Source organism: Dendropsophus ebraccatus, chromosome 6, assembly GCF_027789765.1.
Source record: "Dendropsophus ebraccatus isolate aDenEbr1 chromosome 6, aDenEbr1.pat, whole genome shotgun sequence".
In the NCBI taxonomy this organism is placed as follows: domain Eukaryota; kingdom Metazoa; phylum Chordata; class Amphibia; order Anura; family Hylidae; genus Dendropsophus; species Dendropsophus ebraccatus.
The window spans coordinates 25,065,109-25,082,693 of record NC_091459.1 but is presented as its reverse complement, the minus strand read 5'-3'; the positions used below and the strand labels follow the sequence as shown (position 1 = coordinate 25,082,693).

The following is a 17,585-nucleotide window of genomic DNA, read 5'->3' as shown; positions in this document are numbered from 1 at the left end:
CCCCGAGTGCCTGGGAAAGCTGGATCCAGTCCTGAAAAACTTCTCCCAGTTTCCCAGGACTGGATCCTTCTTTTCCAGAGGATGGAGTGGCACAGAGATCAAAGGCAGTCGGCGTATAAGCTTACCTCTAATATGTTGCTATAGTGTGTGTGTGTGTATATATACATATATACACAGGGTGGTCCAAAAGTAGGTGGTCAGTAAGTGTAATAGGGTTATGAACTTCAGGGGAGATTTAAACTCTGCCACGTATAGAAAGGATGGCCTCCAGCTCCAAAAATTGTTAAAATACGGAAACTTTTATTGGATCATATTAAAAATGATATGTGGTGTTATATGGATGTCAATATATTTTTTAAGGTGCAATAAAGACGTCTTTATTTAACCCTTTTGGAGCTGGAGCCAATCCTTTTTTCAGTGGCAGTGTTTAAGAAACTGTCAGTCTGCCCAAGATATTGCCTTACCTGCACCTTTCCTGGAACCTATATGAAATTCACAATCGTGGTGGGCTGACCTTTTATTTATTCATGCCATGTTTACCTTGCGTTAGTGCAGTGTAGGCAGTGTCGGACTGGGGTATCTGGGGCCCACTAGAGGAAATGAACCTAGGGGCCCACCAATGAAGAACCAGTGAGAAACAACAGATCAGTCAATGTTCCTGCAGTTTGTAAAGCTGGGGGCCCACAGGAGGAGGCACTGTGTGTAGGCACATGTGAGATGGGATTTATATGTAGTTTTTATAGCTATAGGATGTTTGTTTTTATAGCAGTGTTTCATTAACTGGCATGATTTGGTAGGGAAGCTTCCACATCATTGGCATCACTGCCCTTTCCTCTCTTCTTTGTCTGCTTTTCAGCGTTCTGCAGGTAACATTGAAAGCTTCTCCCCTTATCATACTGCTTACACTTGTTTTTCTTTTTAACCGCTTGCCTAATGGATAACATGACAGATCTTTTGGGTGAGGGTGAGTAGTGATTTCCTCCCTGGCTTTACCGTTCTCTATGCCTCCTCCTATGTCTCTTCTATTGATAACTTTTCTTCCTATTCCTTGTTACATGCAGACTCTCTCTCTGCGCCTTCTACTTCTCTTATCTCAGAGGCTCCTCAGCTTTCTGACCCATTCTCCGCTGAGCCCAGTGCCCTTTCTGCTGCTTCCACTGAAACCCCAGCACCTTCGGCATCTCCGGCACCTGCCACTCTTAGTACTGCCAGTGCTGATGTTGATCTCTTTGGAGGTTAGTAAGGCTGTAGAACTACTTCTTTTTTCATTGCATTGTAATATCCCTACAATACAGTATTCTGCTATATTATCTTTATACTATAATATTTTCAGTCACATTAAGATGGTGCTTTTTAGAATAATTGGGTTGCCAAGAAGATATTACAAGAGAAATGAGGGTTTAACCTTCTAAAATCGGGAAAACAATTGTGTGTTTTATACAGATAAGTGGTTAGTTGCATGTTAACTCATTGGTACCAATGTGAATCAACACTGAGGAACCTGCTGGTAGTTTAGTCAGGAGCACTGAGGAACCTGCTGATAGTTTAGTCAGGAGCACTGAGGAACCTGCTAGTAGTTTATTCAGGAACACTGAGGAACCTGCTGGTAGTTTAGTCAGGAGCACTGAGGAACCTGCTGATAGTTTAGTCAGGAGCACTGAGGAACCTGCTAGTAGTTTAGTCAGAAACACTGAGGAACTTGCTGGTAGTTTAGTCAGGAACACTGAGGAACCTGCTGGTAGTTTAGTCAGAAACACTGAGGAACCTGCTGGTAGTTTAGTCAGAAACACTGAGGAACCTGCTGGTAGTTTAGTCAGAAACACTGAGGAACCTGCTGGTAGTTTAGTCAGAAACACTGAGGAACCTGCTGGTAGTTTAGTCAGAAACACTGAGGAACCTGCTGGTAGTTTAGTCACCGGTATAATCTATCTATTAGATTGTCTCTCATTATTTATTTGTTCATGAGAGAGTGCCCTTACTCCATATTCCACTAGCCCACACATGCGGGATAATAGTCTCGTGTAATAGAAGACGATTAGCTTAAAGTCCATATTCTTTGAGGACATATACTGATATCATAGAGGGGGTTCACAACTCACCATCACTTTCAATAGCTGGAACAGATTTTTAGAATCTCAGCTTATTCATCTGTTCTGATTGCTCAGTCACTGAAAGGTTGATATGTCATACTATAGTTCAGCGGGATTGATACAATTTAAAATTAAAAACACAAAGCTTCTCATACAAGGCAGGCTGTATGCTCTTTTGTGTGTATTCTGGTATTAGGCTAAAACTTTGTATTGTGCTGGGCCCCTTACATATTAGAAAACATACTCGCCAAGCCTTGGCCCCCCTCAGCTCCTGATCTACTCTGCCCTCTCTTCCTCCTGCTGTGGAGGTGAGCTTCCAGTGGTCAGACATCAGTTCTACTGCCACAAAGAAAGCGGTCAACATTTACCGAGTTGCAGCATTGTGATACCATAAAGGACTTTAACCCTTAGGGGACACAGCCAGTTTTCATTTTTGCGTTTTCGTTTTTCCCTCCTCGTGTATATAAGGCCATAGCGCCTGCATTTTTCCACCTAGAGACCCAAGTGAGCCCTTATTTTTTGCGCAACTAATTGTACTTTGCTATGGCAGATGTAATTTTTGCCTAAAATGTGCCGGGAAACCAGAAAAAAATTCAAAGTGTGGTGAAATTGAAAAAAAAAACGCATTTCTTTTATTTGGGGGAAATGTGTTTTTACGCCATTCACCCTGGGGTAAAACTGACTTGTTATGCATGTTCCTCAAGTTGTTACGATTAAAACGATATGTAACATGTATAACTTATATTGTATCTGATGGCCTGTAAAAAATTCAAACCGTTGTTAACAAATATACGTCACTTAAAATGGCTCCATTCCCAGGCTTATAGCGCTTTTATCCTTTGGTCTATGGGTCTGTGTGAGGTGTCATTTTTTGCGCCATGATGTGATCTTTCTATCGGTACCTTGATTGCGCATATATGACTTTTTGATCGCTTTTTATTACAATTATTCTGGATTTGATGCGACAGAAATTGCGCAATTTTGCACTTTGGGATTTTTTTGCGCTGACGCCGTTTACCGTGTGAGATCAGGAATGTGATTAATAGTTTGGGCGATTACGTACGCGGCGATAGCAAACATGTTTGTTTATTAATTAATTAATTTATTTTTATTTATAAAATGGGGAAAGGGGGGTGATTCAGACTTTTATTAGGGGAGGGGGTTTTGTGTTATTAAAAATACATTTTTCTTTTACTTTACACATATACTAGAAGCCCCCCTGGGGGACTTCTAGTATATGCACTCTGATCTCTCATAGAGATCCATGCAGTATAGTTATACTGCATGAATCCATGAGATCGGTGTTCTATTACTTTTGGCTGCTGCAGCCAAAAGCAATAGAATGCTGAGCCGGGATCAGCGCCATTATGGAGCAGACCCCGGCCCGGGATGGATGCAGGGATCGCCCCCCCGCAATCGCGCCGCAGGGGGGCGATCCCCCCACTAGACCACCAGGTATGAATAAAAGCAAGTATTTAGAAGCAGCTGTCAACTTTGACAGCTGCTTCTAAGTACTTAATTAGCGGGCACGGCGATCGGACCGTGCCTGCTAATAGCCGCGAGCCCGGGCTACACGCGGCACCCGGGATCGCGGCAGTTCAGAGGGTGGTCGCCGCGCGACCCCCCTCTGAACTCCCATAGCGGCACGAGGACGTTCAATAACGTCCTGGTGCAGCTATGGGTTAAAGTGTCCCTGTTGTTATAACTTTCAAAATCGAGATCAACAGTAGATGTTAAGTAAAGCAAGTTTGCAATATACATTAATTATTTTTGTTGCTGTTATCATGCTGTAAAACAAAGCTGTACTTACCAGAAATCCAGGTCCAGTATCCTGAAGCCAGATTTTCTGACTTGTGCTGGTTGAAAAAAAACAGACTAAACACAGGAAATCCGGCCAGTACAGAGAGTCACGGCTCAATGTGTCCATCAATCACATGACTGGATTCTCTCTGTGAGCGCTCAGATGGCCTGGGATACACGGGACTTCCTGTTTTCTAGAACAAAAAGTCAGAAAACAGGAAGTGCCGTCTTTTCCATGATAACAAAAAAAAAAAATAATGAATGTAAATTGCAAACTTGCTTTATATCACATCTACTGTTGATTTAGTTTTCAAAGTTATAACGACAGGGACACTTTAATATACAGTTTGTAATCATGGAGGAGTGCACATGGGGGGCATAGAGGCTGAGGGATGAGGGAAAAGGGCATAGCAGCTGAGGAGGAGGAAGAGGGAGAAGGAAATTGAGGCTGAGGAGGGAGGAGATGAGGAGAGAGAAGCACATAAATCCACCGTGAAACTGATTGCTATAAAGTCAATGTATGTGTATTCTCGCTGCGTGTTTGGTGCGATTTTTACATGCGAGTTTTGATTTTCACTGGAGAGTTTAACATAACAAAAAACACAGCTACTTTTGTGCGAGTTTCGTGCAATAAATATGCAGCGATACGGTATGTGTGAAGGCACCCTAAAACAAATTTAAAGTCAAGAGCAAAGGAACACAGTCGGAGGCTAGTTGGGGGAAAGAAGAGGTGGATGATGGAGGAGAACATGGAGGCTGGGGGAGGGAGGATAAGGGCATGGAGGGAGAAGGACATGGAGGCTGGGGGAGGGGTATGAGAGAGGAGGACATAGAGGATGAGTGCATAGAGGCTGAAGAGGAGGATGATGGCATGGAGGCTGAAGAGGAGGATGAGGGCATGGAGGAAGAGAGAAAAGGAGATGTAGAAGGGCATTGAGGCTGAGGGAAGAGGAAATGGAGTCTGAGAAGGAGGAGTAAGATGGAAATGGCGGATGACCTCAAAGGATAAGGAGAATGAGGGCATGGAGGAGGTTTAGGGCATGGATATCCTTTACTTTATATAATGTACTTACCCCGATCAGCACCTACTCATCACTCCTGTGCACTGGAAGGAGGTGAAGCCAGCTCAACAAAGTACAGGAGAAAGTTTAGGAGCTCGGCACAGTGGAAATAGAGACTTAGGCAGGTGACACAATGCAGACACAGCACAGCAGCCACAGTAACACAAATAGGATCCCCTGCTTTGTGTCGGTCACTAGAGATGAGTGAATTTACAGTGTTAAGTCGACTGCCGAGCTTTGCTTCATTATCAGCCGCCCGCCTTTGAACTCCATGCCGCTCCTCCCAAGGTGCGGCATGGATATTTTGGATAGACCTTTTGAGTTTTGGGTGGTAGTGTTCTTTAGAGGGGTTATCCAGGGTTTAAATTTTTTTTTATATATTGCTGCATTCTTGGTAAACATAATAAACATGTTGGGGAAGATTTATCAAACATGGTGTAAAGTGAAACTGGCCCAGTTGCCCCTAGCAACCAATCAGATTCCACTTTTCATTCCTCACAGGTTCTTTGGAAAATGAAAGATGGAATATGATTGGTTGCTAGGGGCAACTGAGCCAGTTTCACTTTACACCATGTTTGATAAATCTCCCCCGTTATGCTTACCTTTCCACACTCCCCCGTGTCCTGATGTGGCCTCTATAGGTGTCCCTTGCTGACTGCAACTTCGCTACTTAAGAGACAAACTCTTCTCCGGAGTGACAGCATGCTCAGCCGAACATTAGCCGCAGTGCTGTCCCGCCTCAGCCAGTGATTGGCTGAGCGGGCTTTCACTCTTGAGTAATTAGTCTTGGAAGTAATGGAGTTGTAGTCAGTGGGGGACACCAGAGAGACCACTGCGGGGGAGTGCAGAGAGGTAAGCCTACCATGTTTACATAGTGCAGCAATTTATAAACTTCTTAAACGCTGGATTACCCCTTTTACGAAGTGTACAGTTTTTGTATTTCAAATTAAGAAAAATACAACATTTTCTGAGGCAAGATATTCAATGTAAAAATTTGTTTGCAAGTTTGCATTTGTTTTTTTGGGGCTAAAACACTTTTCCTGTTCTGTTGTCTAAAACTTTGTATTGCCTTTCTGATCCCATCCCTGAGTAGCTCCTGTCATGCATAGCCTGGTGCATATCCTTGCTTAAGCACAGTAAGAGAAAAAAGTAAAATCTACTTGACTTAAGCAAAAATATCTAATATTGGTTGGTAAGTAGATTCTTGTGGTTGCGATGCTCTTCACATGCATGGAGCCCTTATACAATATAAGCTCATTCTTTATTATTGCGCTATGATTGACTTATGCAATCAGGAAAGATTACGCATATCGTATAAGGGAAATATAAACTACAAAATTCTTATTTTTCTTTTTTTTTTTTTTTCCCCCCTTTTTTGATTTATTGCTTCCATTATAACCCTCCACCCTAGATGCCTTTGCTGCTTCTCCTGGTGAAGCACCTGCAACATTAGAAGGGGCTGCAGCACCATCTACCCCTACCCCTGTTGCAGCGGCTCTTGATGCATGCTCTGGAAACGGTGGGTTTCATATCTGCTACTTGTCACCTGTCCGCATGCTTGCACTGACCCGATTTTCTGTTGATGCTTCTCCAGGCAATCTATAGTGTGTACGGTATTTATCCAATAGATGGAGCTTAAATAGCAATTTATTTCAATAATACCATTGTTTGTGTGCATTCTTGATACAGCCATCAGCAGTTGACCTTCATTGCAATATAAAAGTGCACTAATGTATCTGCAGTAAAGTAAACCACATTGTTGCAGTTTTAAAAATACTATTTGGATATTGAAATATTGCTATTTAGGGTTCACCAAATTAAAGGGGTATTCCACTAAAACATAACCTTTGATATGTTGCTGCCCATGGTGAGGCTAACAATTCCTTCCATAAGTGTTGTTATCTATTCAGTCTTTTCCCCCAGTTCTCAGCTGCTGCTTTATGCTGAAGAGACAAAAATCTATGTGTGAGCTTTTCTCTTTGTCTCCCCCTCCTCCCCCCTCCCTTCTGAGACGGCTGATGTAAGTCCCTGACTGGTTTATCTGCAACATTGTAGCTTCTTTGTAATGCTGGGAGGGTTAATCTGAGGTCAAGTTACTTATAAACTCACTGTGATTAAGCCTCATAGCATTACAAAGAAGCTACAATGTTGCAGATACAGCCAGACAGGGACTTGGTTACATAAACTGTCTCAGAAGGGAGGGGGGAGCAGGGCTTTCAGCAGAAAGCAGCAGCTCAGAACTGGGGGAAGGAGACTGAATAGATAATAACAAGTATGGAAGGAATTGTTAGTCTCATCATGGGCAGCAACATATCAAAAGTTGTGTTTGAGTGGAATACCCCTAAGGATATTTTACTTTGTTGGGTTTCTGACATTTTTGATAAAAGAAAGTATCAAAACCCTGTTTCATCCCATTAAGTTAATATGGTCAACAAATATGAAAGACTGGTGGAGTATTATAAATCTGAGAAGTGATTATGTTGCCAAATGCAACCAGTAATCTCTTTTTTTTTTTTATATGCCTTGCAATTTTACCATGGGCAGTTCTACGGTTTTCATTTACATTTTTTACATTTACATTTACATATTTTTTTTTTTTGTTGCTTTATCCGCAGTGTTATGTTTGCTTATTGTAACAGTTAATCTAATCGGCTCAGTATCTTCTAACTGGAAATAACCTAACCCTATAGTCACTTGTCTATGTGATAAATTTTACAGTTGTCTTTTCATTGAAGTTATCATAGCATGAACTGTGTTCCTGATCCTTAGATAACAGAAGTACTTATTCCTTCCTAACTTTTCCATCTGTTTTCCACTTTCTTCCTCCTAAGACCCCTTTGCCCCATCTGAAGGTAGTGCAGAAGCTGCTCCTGAACTGGACCTTTTTGCTTTGAAGCCAGCTGAAAGCAGCACTCCTGTAGTTACCCCTACGGCTAGTACAACCACTGCTAGCGCTGCTCTCGCCACTACTCCTTCTCCTCCTCCTCCTACTCCTGCTGCAGCAGTTGCCTCTACTACTACCACTGCTACTACCACTACCACTGCTGCCACCACAACTGCCAGTACTACCACAACAACTGCTGCTGCTCCTCCTGCTCTAGATATCTTTGGTGGTAAATGACTTTGTGGGTTTTTGATTGATATGTTTTTGTTTTTATTTAGAGGTGATTTTCTGTTTTCACTGCTTCCTTTTTGTTTTCTTTTCCCATTCATTGTAATATTTGTTTGAGCTTCCTGGCTTCAGTTATTTTTGAGACAGTGTTTGAGACGGACATCAGAATCTCAAGTTGTAGTATATCACCTCCTGTATGTAGTAATGATGCATAAAAATACCAATACTGTAGGCAAAACAAAAAGTCAAGTATATTTCTAGTGTGGAGCTTAAATTTTGCTATGTTACCACAACCGGTAGCAATTGCCACCACTCCAAGAGCAAGGATGAGCACCTTTCTCTGTATCTGTAACTGGCTAGTTTTCAGTTCTTCCCCTGTAATACACAATAAAATGCTGCTTTTGGAAAACACAAGCCATTTAATAAACTCAATACAGAGTATCTCCTTGGTAAACTATAAAGTGAGCGAGTTTAAAGGGAAACTATACTGCCAGATACCACTGTGATCTGGTTCTCCATCCATTCCTGGTCCCAAAGGGTCTGTCTGTCTATTCTGGTTAAAAACATTTATTCTGGCAGCTCAATGCCAATGAGGTGGGGCTAAAGCATCATAGCCCTAGGCCTGCAGAGTCTCTCTCCCCTCCCCTAGGCAGGCCTAAGGCACAGAAACCCTAGGCCCCATCTAATTTACTGAATAAAAGCTGTTTTTAGCCTGAATACTTGCCCCAGGCATGGATTTAGGAACGGAACTTGCAGTTTGGGGAAGGGGCGGGGGCGTGTGTAGTGGTACAGATTTGCTTTAAGTCTTAAAGTGTCACTGTTGTTTATATATATATATATATATATATATATATATATATATATATATATATATATATATATATTAATTTTTTTGCAGGAATCAATAGTACAGGCGATTTTAAGAAACTTTGTAATTGGGTTTATTAGCCAAAAAATGCATTTTTATCATGAAAAAGCAGTTTGAAGCTCTTCCACCTGTCTTCATGATTTTCTATGGAGAGGGGAGGGGTGGAGGGAGATGAGGCACCAAAACAGGACAACAAAGAGTTAATTTACAGCTACATCACTGGACTATCAGCACTGACCTCTGAATAGTGGCTTTCACACAGGTCCTGCTAAGTAATCCTTTGTTCTCTGCTCTCTGCTGCCGACTAATCTCCCTCTTCCCCCCCCTCCCCTCTCCATAGGTTACACAGGGCACAGCTGATGTAAAAGTCAAGATTTCCTGATCATGAACAGTGAATGAGAGAGAGGAGGGGGGGGGGAACCTGAGGAAAGTCTTTTTAAATGCAGATAATGGCAGATTTGCCTAATAAATCTAATTACTTTTCTTAAAATCGCCTGTACTATTGATTTCTGCAAAAAGAAATAAAATGACAGTGACACTTTAAGTGTCCTTCGGTTTTATACATACAGGTATAAAAGTTGTTCCTCTCAATAGAGTCTCACCACTCCACTCACAATATCAGCTTCCTCCTCCTGTAAATTCGGCTTATTTGCTGCCCCTTTTTGTCCTGGTTTGCACCCGCAGCCCGGGCTGCCTGTACTAATCCGAGCTGAGGGCATGTTGCTCCCACATTGTTCTCCCTTGAAATTCTGAGCCTTTAGCTAGAAGATCTTGCAATCTGGTTTCTCCCACGGTGTTTTATGAAATTACTTACTGTATATATAAGGCTTATGTGTTTTTAAAAGCAGTTGCATAGTGCAATAGGGGGAAACTGCAAACCTGCAGGGTACAAGTTGGGGTATGTTCACACTACGGAATATGTTAGAAAATTTCAAGAGGAGGCCATGCGGCAGACTCTGCTTGGAGTTACATTGAGTCAGTGGGACAGGTGGATTTTTCAAGCGCAATCTGCCATCCGCCCCAAAGAATGTATAGAATTTGGGTGGATGACTGATTAAGTAAATAAAAAAATATATATACAACTCGAAATACCTTATAGTAAACAATATAGCACTCAAGGGATGAGGATAGATCCTTTATACAGTATACCAGATTACACTTGGCTAGAGATGAGCGATCCTGCTAAATTTCATTACCGGTAACTGAAGAAGTTGGATGTAGCGTCTTGGGGAAACATGGATGTAGTCATAGGCTGTATCCATGCTTTCCAGGACTGCCTAGGGCTACATCCAACTTCTTCAGCCACCGGTAATCAAATGCTGCACATGCTCATCTCTGCGCTACTAGATCACTTGTATCTGGCAGCGGCCTAAAAGGGATCCTAAGGCTGGTTTGACACGCAGCAAGGCTATATTCTCACATCAGGAACATAACAGGGAAAGGCGGCCATCTGGTGACCATGATCATTATTAGCGACCGTCAATATTACGAAATGGATGTCTTTCCCCGCTATGTTCCCGAAGTGGAAACATAGACAATGCTTGCCATTATTTGATCATTGTTCGGACCGGAACCAGGAATAGAATGGACACAGAGAAAAACTAGAATGGAAAGCTATGCATTTTCTTCCCCTGTATTTGAGATCTATTCTTGGTTTTGGTAACTATACCGACCAAGTACTGTGTGTGACCCCAACAATAGAGATGATCGAACACCGGAAAAAGTTAGGTTCTATCACACTCGAACCTTGTCGAACCTTCCGCATTTAATTCCCGATGCCTTCCCGTTCCGTGGGGAAGGAGGAGACATCCCGGGGACCGCCTGGAATTCCAGGATACAGCCTATTACCTAGGCTCAATCCTGGAATTCCAGGCGGCACCCGGGCTGTCTCCTCCTTCCCCACGGGCCGGGAAGTCATCGGGAATCAAATGCATAAGGTTCTGAAAGGTTTGAGTTCGATAGAACCTAACTTTTTCCAGTGTTGGATCTTCTCTACCCAACAACACATGGAAATTTACCTTAGGGTAAGATGTGACTTTAAGGTTTGAGAGCTCCAGTAAGTAGTCTGTCCCATACAATCCTTGGCTGCCCAGTGATAAGACGGAACTTGAGGTTCGGGATGCCTGCATTCATCTGTATGTTCTGTTATACAAATGAAATCTGCTTGTTCAGTAACTAACATGCAAGTGTTCTTTGCATGCCTGTCTCTTATTCGAAACAGATTGCTCATTCACTATCTGCAGCCCCCATTGAAGGAATAACATTGCTTGTATTTGGTCTTAGATTTATTTGAGTCTGTTTCGGAGGTGGCTGCTGCACCTAAGCCAGAAGTTACACCTAGCATAGACCTGTTTGGTACAGGTAAAGCATGACATCTTCTTCATTGACATTTTTGCCTCCATGAATTGTTGATGCACTACTTCTTCTTCTAATTTTTCTCATTGCTTAAACTGACCCTGCTCTTGTTTTCTTTTGCTTTGGAAAGATGCTTTCTCATCCCCACCGCATGGGCCTTCTCCTGTGCCCGAGACTTCCATCACTGGAGACCTCTTATCTGGTGAGTGCTTTGATGTGTAAAGCACTTGAATGATATGTAGGCCTAATGGATGAGCAACAGTTGGCCACGTCCGTGCTGATAGGGTTTTAACCCAACCCCCCCCCCCCCCCCCCCCGTTTCATCTCAAATGACCGTCAAGTGGCTGACCAACTGTCCCTGCTATGCTGCATATCCTTCATTTTAGTGTAAAAGTCACCCGCAGTGTCATTTCAACCCATCTGATTTGTGGCTGCTTATGCCTGTACTTTTCAGGACATTTAACCTAAATATATGATGTACATATACATGTGTTACAGCTAAGTGGACTTCATATAAATCATTGCATAGCTGAGGACGCATGCTAAATGCCTAATGCAGATGGGCTGTGCCCATAGGGGAATGTAGACAGGGCATTCCTGCTGTTCAAGGGGTTATCCAGCGAAAATCTTTTTCTTTCAAATCAACCGGTTTCAGAAAGTTATATAGATTTGTAATTTAATTCTATTTAAAAATTATCAAGTCTTTCCATACTTATCAGCTGCTGTATGTCCTGCAGGAAATGTTTTCTTTTCAGGCTGACACAGTGCTCTCTGCTGTCACCAGGAACTGTCCAGAGTAGCAGCAACTCCCCATAGAAAACCTCTCCTGCTCTGGACAGAGGTGGCAGCAGCGTACTGTGTCAGACTGAAAAGAAAACAAAATCCTGCAGGACATACAGCAGCTGAGAAGTATGGAAAGACTGAAGATTTTTAAATAGAAGTCAATTACAAATCTATCTAACTTTCTGAAACTAGTTGACCATTTTAGTTAGGCTTTGTTTACACACAGTATTATGGTCCATTTTTTTGAGTCCTAAAGCTGCTCAAAAATTCTTGTTAAGGCTATGGGGGAGATTTATCAAACATGGTGTAAAGTGAAACTGGCTCAGTTGCCCCTAGCAACCAATCAGATTCCACCTTACATTCCTCACAGACTCTTTGGAAAATGAAAGGTGGAATCTGATTGGTTGCTAGGGGCAACTGAGCCAGTCTCACTTTACACCATGTTTGATAAATCTCCCCCTATGTTCACACATAGTATTTCCGTTAGTGTTTTGGTCAGTAGTTTTTCAACCAAAATCGGGAGTGGAACTGACAGGGCAAAACTATAAAGGAAAGATGTGTACAGCTTCTGAGATTTCAACCTGTTACTGGGTTTGGTTGAAAAAGACTGACCAAAATACATATGGAAATACTGGGGGAGATTTATCAAACATGGTGTAAAGTGAAACTGCCTCAGTTGCCCCTAGCAACCAATCAGATTCCACCTTTCATTTTCCAAAGAGTCTGTGGGAAATAAAAGGTGAAATCCTTTACACTTTACACCATGTTTGATAAATCTCCCCCACTGTGTGTGAACATAGCCTTATGGTTGAAAAATAGTCCTAAAACTGATGTTGTACCTCTGCTGTACACTGAATTTGTTATGGAAGAGCGCCTTGCTTATTTGCACTTTATTACCTTTTGACTTTACTATTATTGCAGTAAAATCAAGAAGACTATGCTAATGATACTGAAAATGATACTGGCATACAGGAGACACTATCGTGAAAAAGTACCAGGAAGTTACCTATATTAGCTTTAAATTTATTGCACACCAAGCTTTAGGCTATGGTCACATACACGCTTAAAGGGGTATTCCACTCAAAGTAACTTTTCATATGTTGCTGCCCAATTCATTCCATACTTGTTATTATCTATTCAGTCTCCTTCCCCTAGTCCTGAGCTGCTGCTTTCTGCGGAAGACACAAAAGCTGTGTGTGATCTTTTCTCTCCACCTCTCCCTCCTTCCCCCTCCCTTCTGAGACGGCAGATGTAAACAAGTCCCTATCGGCAACATTGTAGCTTCTTTGTAGTGCTGGGAGGGATGATCACAGTGAGTTCATCAGCAACTTGACCTCAGATTAACCCTCCCAGCATTACAAAGAAGATACAATGTTGCAGATAAAGCCAGTCACGGACTTGTTTACGCCAGCCGTCTCAGAAGGGAGGGGGAGACAGAGAGGCTCGCACCCAGGTTTTTTGTGTCCAGCAGAAAGCAGCGGCTCAGAACTGAGGGAAGGAGACTAAATAGATAATAACAAGTATGGAAGGAATTGTTTGTCTCACCATGGGCAGCAACATATCAAAAGTTATCTTTGAGTGGAATACCCCTTTAATCTCCACTTTTAACCTTCTAGTGGGAGATACAGCTCACACCATCACTGGAGCTACACTTTAAGCCACAAAAAAAGGTTTAGGTGGTGTTAGGAAGCATTTGTAACATATAAAATGATTTCTCTGAAGATCCATACTCTTCTGCTTCTCTCATATTGTTTGGATTCATTGTCTTTAAAAGTTTTGTCTTTTTATGTTCTAAAACTAATCTGAACTAAAATACATATCCATGGAGAGCAGGTATTGCAGGAGCATGTGGCAGGTTCTTCTCACACCATCTTTGTTCCCCTTTTCAACTTTTTTTTTTTTCTTAACAACGATGTAGGCTGGGTTCACACTACATTTTTGCAAATCGTTTTTTTTTTTTCATTTTTGCAAAAACTGATGAAAAAAACCGCATGCATTTGTGTGCGTCTGTTTTGATCCGTTTCTCCACTGACTTCCATTATAAAAAAAGACAGATCAAAATGCATCCGTTTTTTTTTTTTTTTTTTTTTTTTCACATACACCAAAGTAAGGTCAAGTATGTTTTTGTGTATGGAAAAAAAAACTGATGCGTTTTGATCCCTTATTTTCTATAATGGAAGTCAATAGAAAAACTGATGAAAACCTATGCACACAAATGAAAAAAAAAACTGATTGCAAAAATGTAGTGTGAACCCAGACTTATTCAGATATCCCAGAATGCTATATGTTAGTCCCATAGATGATATGCAAATTGTGAAAAGCATTGCCTAGTGGTTATGCTGCAGATTCAATGACATCACTACCAAAACAAATGTGCTTGCCTATTGACACTTGATGTATGACCTCCATACCTGTATGACCTGTGGAACCTTGTGCATTGTAAAAAACGCAAACAAGATAATATTGTCATGAGATGGGGACTCCACAGGAGCTGCCATTATTCGTTTTGTAACATCGATGGGGGAAATTCATCGACCTTTGTATATGACTGTTTGCTTCTAAAAGTAAGCAGTATTTACATTGGTGTCTTAATTTTTATGCTAAGTTTATCCAAAGGTTAATTTTATACCAGTATACTTTTATACCTGGAAATTTTTACATTTCTTGGCAGTGTATATTATGCCAAAGTAACCTACAAGACGATAACAGCAAAAGGAATCAGACAGTTCAGTTTCTTAATTCTTTGTGCAATTTTGGAAAGTTAAAGGGGTTATCCAGCATAAGGAAAATATGGTCACTTTTTTTTTCCAGTGACGGCACCACTCTTGTCTCTCAGTCCAGGTGTGGGTTAGGAGAACTCCGGCCAAAATCTATTTTTTAATACCTTATATTCCTAATATACACTAATTATGGGAAATGCACATAAAGTTGACCAGGCAGGCTTTAGTTTCTCTAAAAAAAAAGGGAAAAAAAATGACGTCACAACTCTTTCTCTATACCTGCAGGGTCCAGCAGGGGGCGCAGTATATGTAGAAATTACATGTAAAGAATACCAGGGCCATTCCTGTGCTTGCTGCACAAAATTCCGCTACCTGCCCTAGCCCCCTCACCGCCCTGACTGAAGCCGTAGTGCAATTTATCCCCCAAAGATGCCCAAACGCCCCCCTCCCCCAAGCTCAGCCCCGCCCTGACAGGAGCCCGTAGTGTTATGCACTAGCACTCCAGGCCGCCCGGTCGCATAAGAAGTGCCAGCTCCGCCTGCTGCCCCTCTCTGCCACAGTAATCGATCAGGTTCGGCAATAGAGAAGCGTTCATCCCGCTGCACGGGATGGGGCTGATCTCAATTACTGCAGCAGGAGAGGCAGCGAGGACCGCCATAGTGGTGTGTTCAGCCCGCTGCACGGGACGGGGATGGTACTTCCTATGCGATTGGGCAGCCAGGGTTATTTGGGTGGCTAGTGCATAGAACTATGGGCACCTGTCAGGGCAGGGGCTGTTCACTACACTGCACAGGACTTCTGATGTTATTGGGGGGGGGGGGGGGGGCAGTGATTGGGGGATTTGGGGGATGATTGCACTATGGGATTCTGTCAGGGCGGGGGGTGGGGGGGAGGTTGTGGGAAAAGCTGTGTGTGTTGGGGGGTTAGCTGAATTTTGTGCAGAAAGCACAGGAGCCTGTGCCCAAACTGGAGACAAGAGCGGTGCTGTCTCTGGAAGAAAGCGGGCATGTTTTTATAGCACTAGATAACCCCTTTACATTTGGTTATACTATCAAAGGGGTTTGCCACTTTATAGTAAAATAGTTCAGTGTACAGTATTAGTCAGTGTACTCACTGTATATACTGACAGCAGCTCCCTGTGTACCTCATAGAGCTAATATCAGACTCCCCTCCTCCAGGCTGTGCTGCCCTGCTCTGTTTTGCTTCTGTCCATAAAATGGCAGACATATAGGGGCATGTGACCATGCCCCGCCCTCAGTGTCCTCCACTATACAGGCTCAGTGGTGGACACTAAGGGGCGGGCCACGGTCACATGCTCCTCTGTAAGCCATTTTATGGACAGAAACACCACAGAGCAGGACAGCACAGCCTGGAGGAGGGGAGTCTGATTTTACCTCTATGAGATACACAGGGAGCTGCTGTCAGTATATACAGTGAGCACGCACCTTCCACCTCCTAGATGCAGTTTAGCTCTAAAAATCTCTGAGCCAATCCCACAAAATTCCCCATCTAATATGTCTGTTGACCATGAGAATGTAGCAGGCTGTGGCCTACAAGCATCTAAAGGCAGTTTATATAGCACACTTTCTGATTGTTCTCATTTAAAGGGGTTATCCAGCATTAGGGATTTTTTTTTATATAATACTGCCCTGCTGGAGAATATAATAAACATGTTATGCTTACCTCTCTACCTCCCCCGGTGCCCTGTTATGGCGTCTCCGGTGTCCCCGCTGACTGAAGCCACCGTCTCAGTCAGTGATTGGCTAAGTTGACTGTCACTCCTGAGATAAGTTCGTGGTGGCAGCTGCAGTGAGTGGGGACACTGGAGACACTGCATCAGGGCACCAGGGGAGCACGGAGGGGTAAGTATAACATGTTTTTTTATATTATCCAGCAGGGCAGCATCATAAGAAAATTCCTGATGCTGGATAACCGCATTAAGCCATTACAAATGAATATTTGAAAAGTCTTAAAGCCAATATCAATTTTACATGGTAATTTTATTTTATTTCTTTTATTTTGTTACTACTACAGTGGACTCATTTACTGCTCCAGCGCCTGTGCCCACTGCATCTCCTGCCAAGATTGAACCTGTAATTGACTTATTTGGAGGTGGGTATACAACTTTCTCTCCTAAGTGATTAAAGAGTTATAAAAAATATATATTTTTACTGTACTGTGCTTAAAGAGGTATTCCAGGGACAAAAGTGGGAGATAGCTGGGGGCCCGACCTCTGTACCCTCTGCTGATCTCAGTATTGGTCCCTGGCTTCTGTGCAATGAATAGAGACGCGGGTATGTCATGTATGCGGTACCTGCGACTCTATTGATAATACAGAAGTCTATACGGAGTTTGGTAAGGGGTACAGAGGTCGGACCCCTCCCGATCTCCTACTTTTCCCCTATCCGGTGTGTTTGGGGGGGTTTCTCCTAAGAAATATTAATGCTTTTTTTCCATTTGCCAAGATCTTATCCTTCTGTGTCAGTTTCTATTGCTTGAGATGATTTGTGTAAGAATGGATGACTTCTTTTAAAGCCTTAAAGGCGTAACGTAAAAAAAAGGTCACCTTATTGTACTTTTATGTAGTGATCTTTTATATTCCTTTTATCTATCATCTTTGGTGACATAACAGATGCCTTTGGAAGTGTACCTGAATCGCAGCCTGCAGCTTTGGCACCTACGAGTTCTTCAGCATCAGCTGATTTACTGGCTGGTAATTTATTTATTTATTTTTTTACTAAAATCTGCTTTCTGTGCATAGTTATTATTAAAGGGTTCATGGCTGCTTCCCTCCAG

The 17,585-nt window shown here is 42.5% G+C and overlaps 1 protein-coding gene across 11 annotated transcripts in view; it reads left to right on the top strand.

Annotated features, from left to right (window-relative positions):
- Nucleotides 1-17,585, top strand: part of SNAP91 (synaptosome associated protein 91) — a 92,423-nt gene that overhangs the window by 59,245 nt on the left and 15,593 nt on the right. For 5 of the 11 annotated variants that reach the window (XM_069973524.1, XM_069973522.1, XM_069973523.1 and 2 more), the window contains exons 14-21: nucleotides 950-964; nucleotides 1,062-1,235; nucleotides 6,363-6,470; nucleotides 7,783-8,064; nucleotides 11,215-11,292; nucleotides 11,417-11,488; nucleotides 16,824-16,901; nucleotides 17,422-17,502. In XM_069973524.1, the coding sequence (XP_069829625.1) occupies nucleotides 950-964; nucleotides 1,062-1,235; nucleotides 6,363-6,470; nucleotides 7,783-8,064; nucleotides 11,215-11,292; nucleotides 11,417-11,488; nucleotides 16,824-16,901; nucleotides 17,422-17,502 (888 nt within the window). The remainder of the gene's footprint in view (nucleotides 1-949; nucleotides 965-1,061; nucleotides 1,236-6,362; nucleotides 6,471-7,782; nucleotides 8,065-11,214; nucleotides 11,293-11,416; nucleotides 11,489-16,823; nucleotides 16,902-17,421; nucleotides 17,503-17,585) is intronic. The other 6 variants (XM_069973527.1, XM_069973531.1, XM_069973529.1 and 3 more) reach the window with 4 other exon arrangements.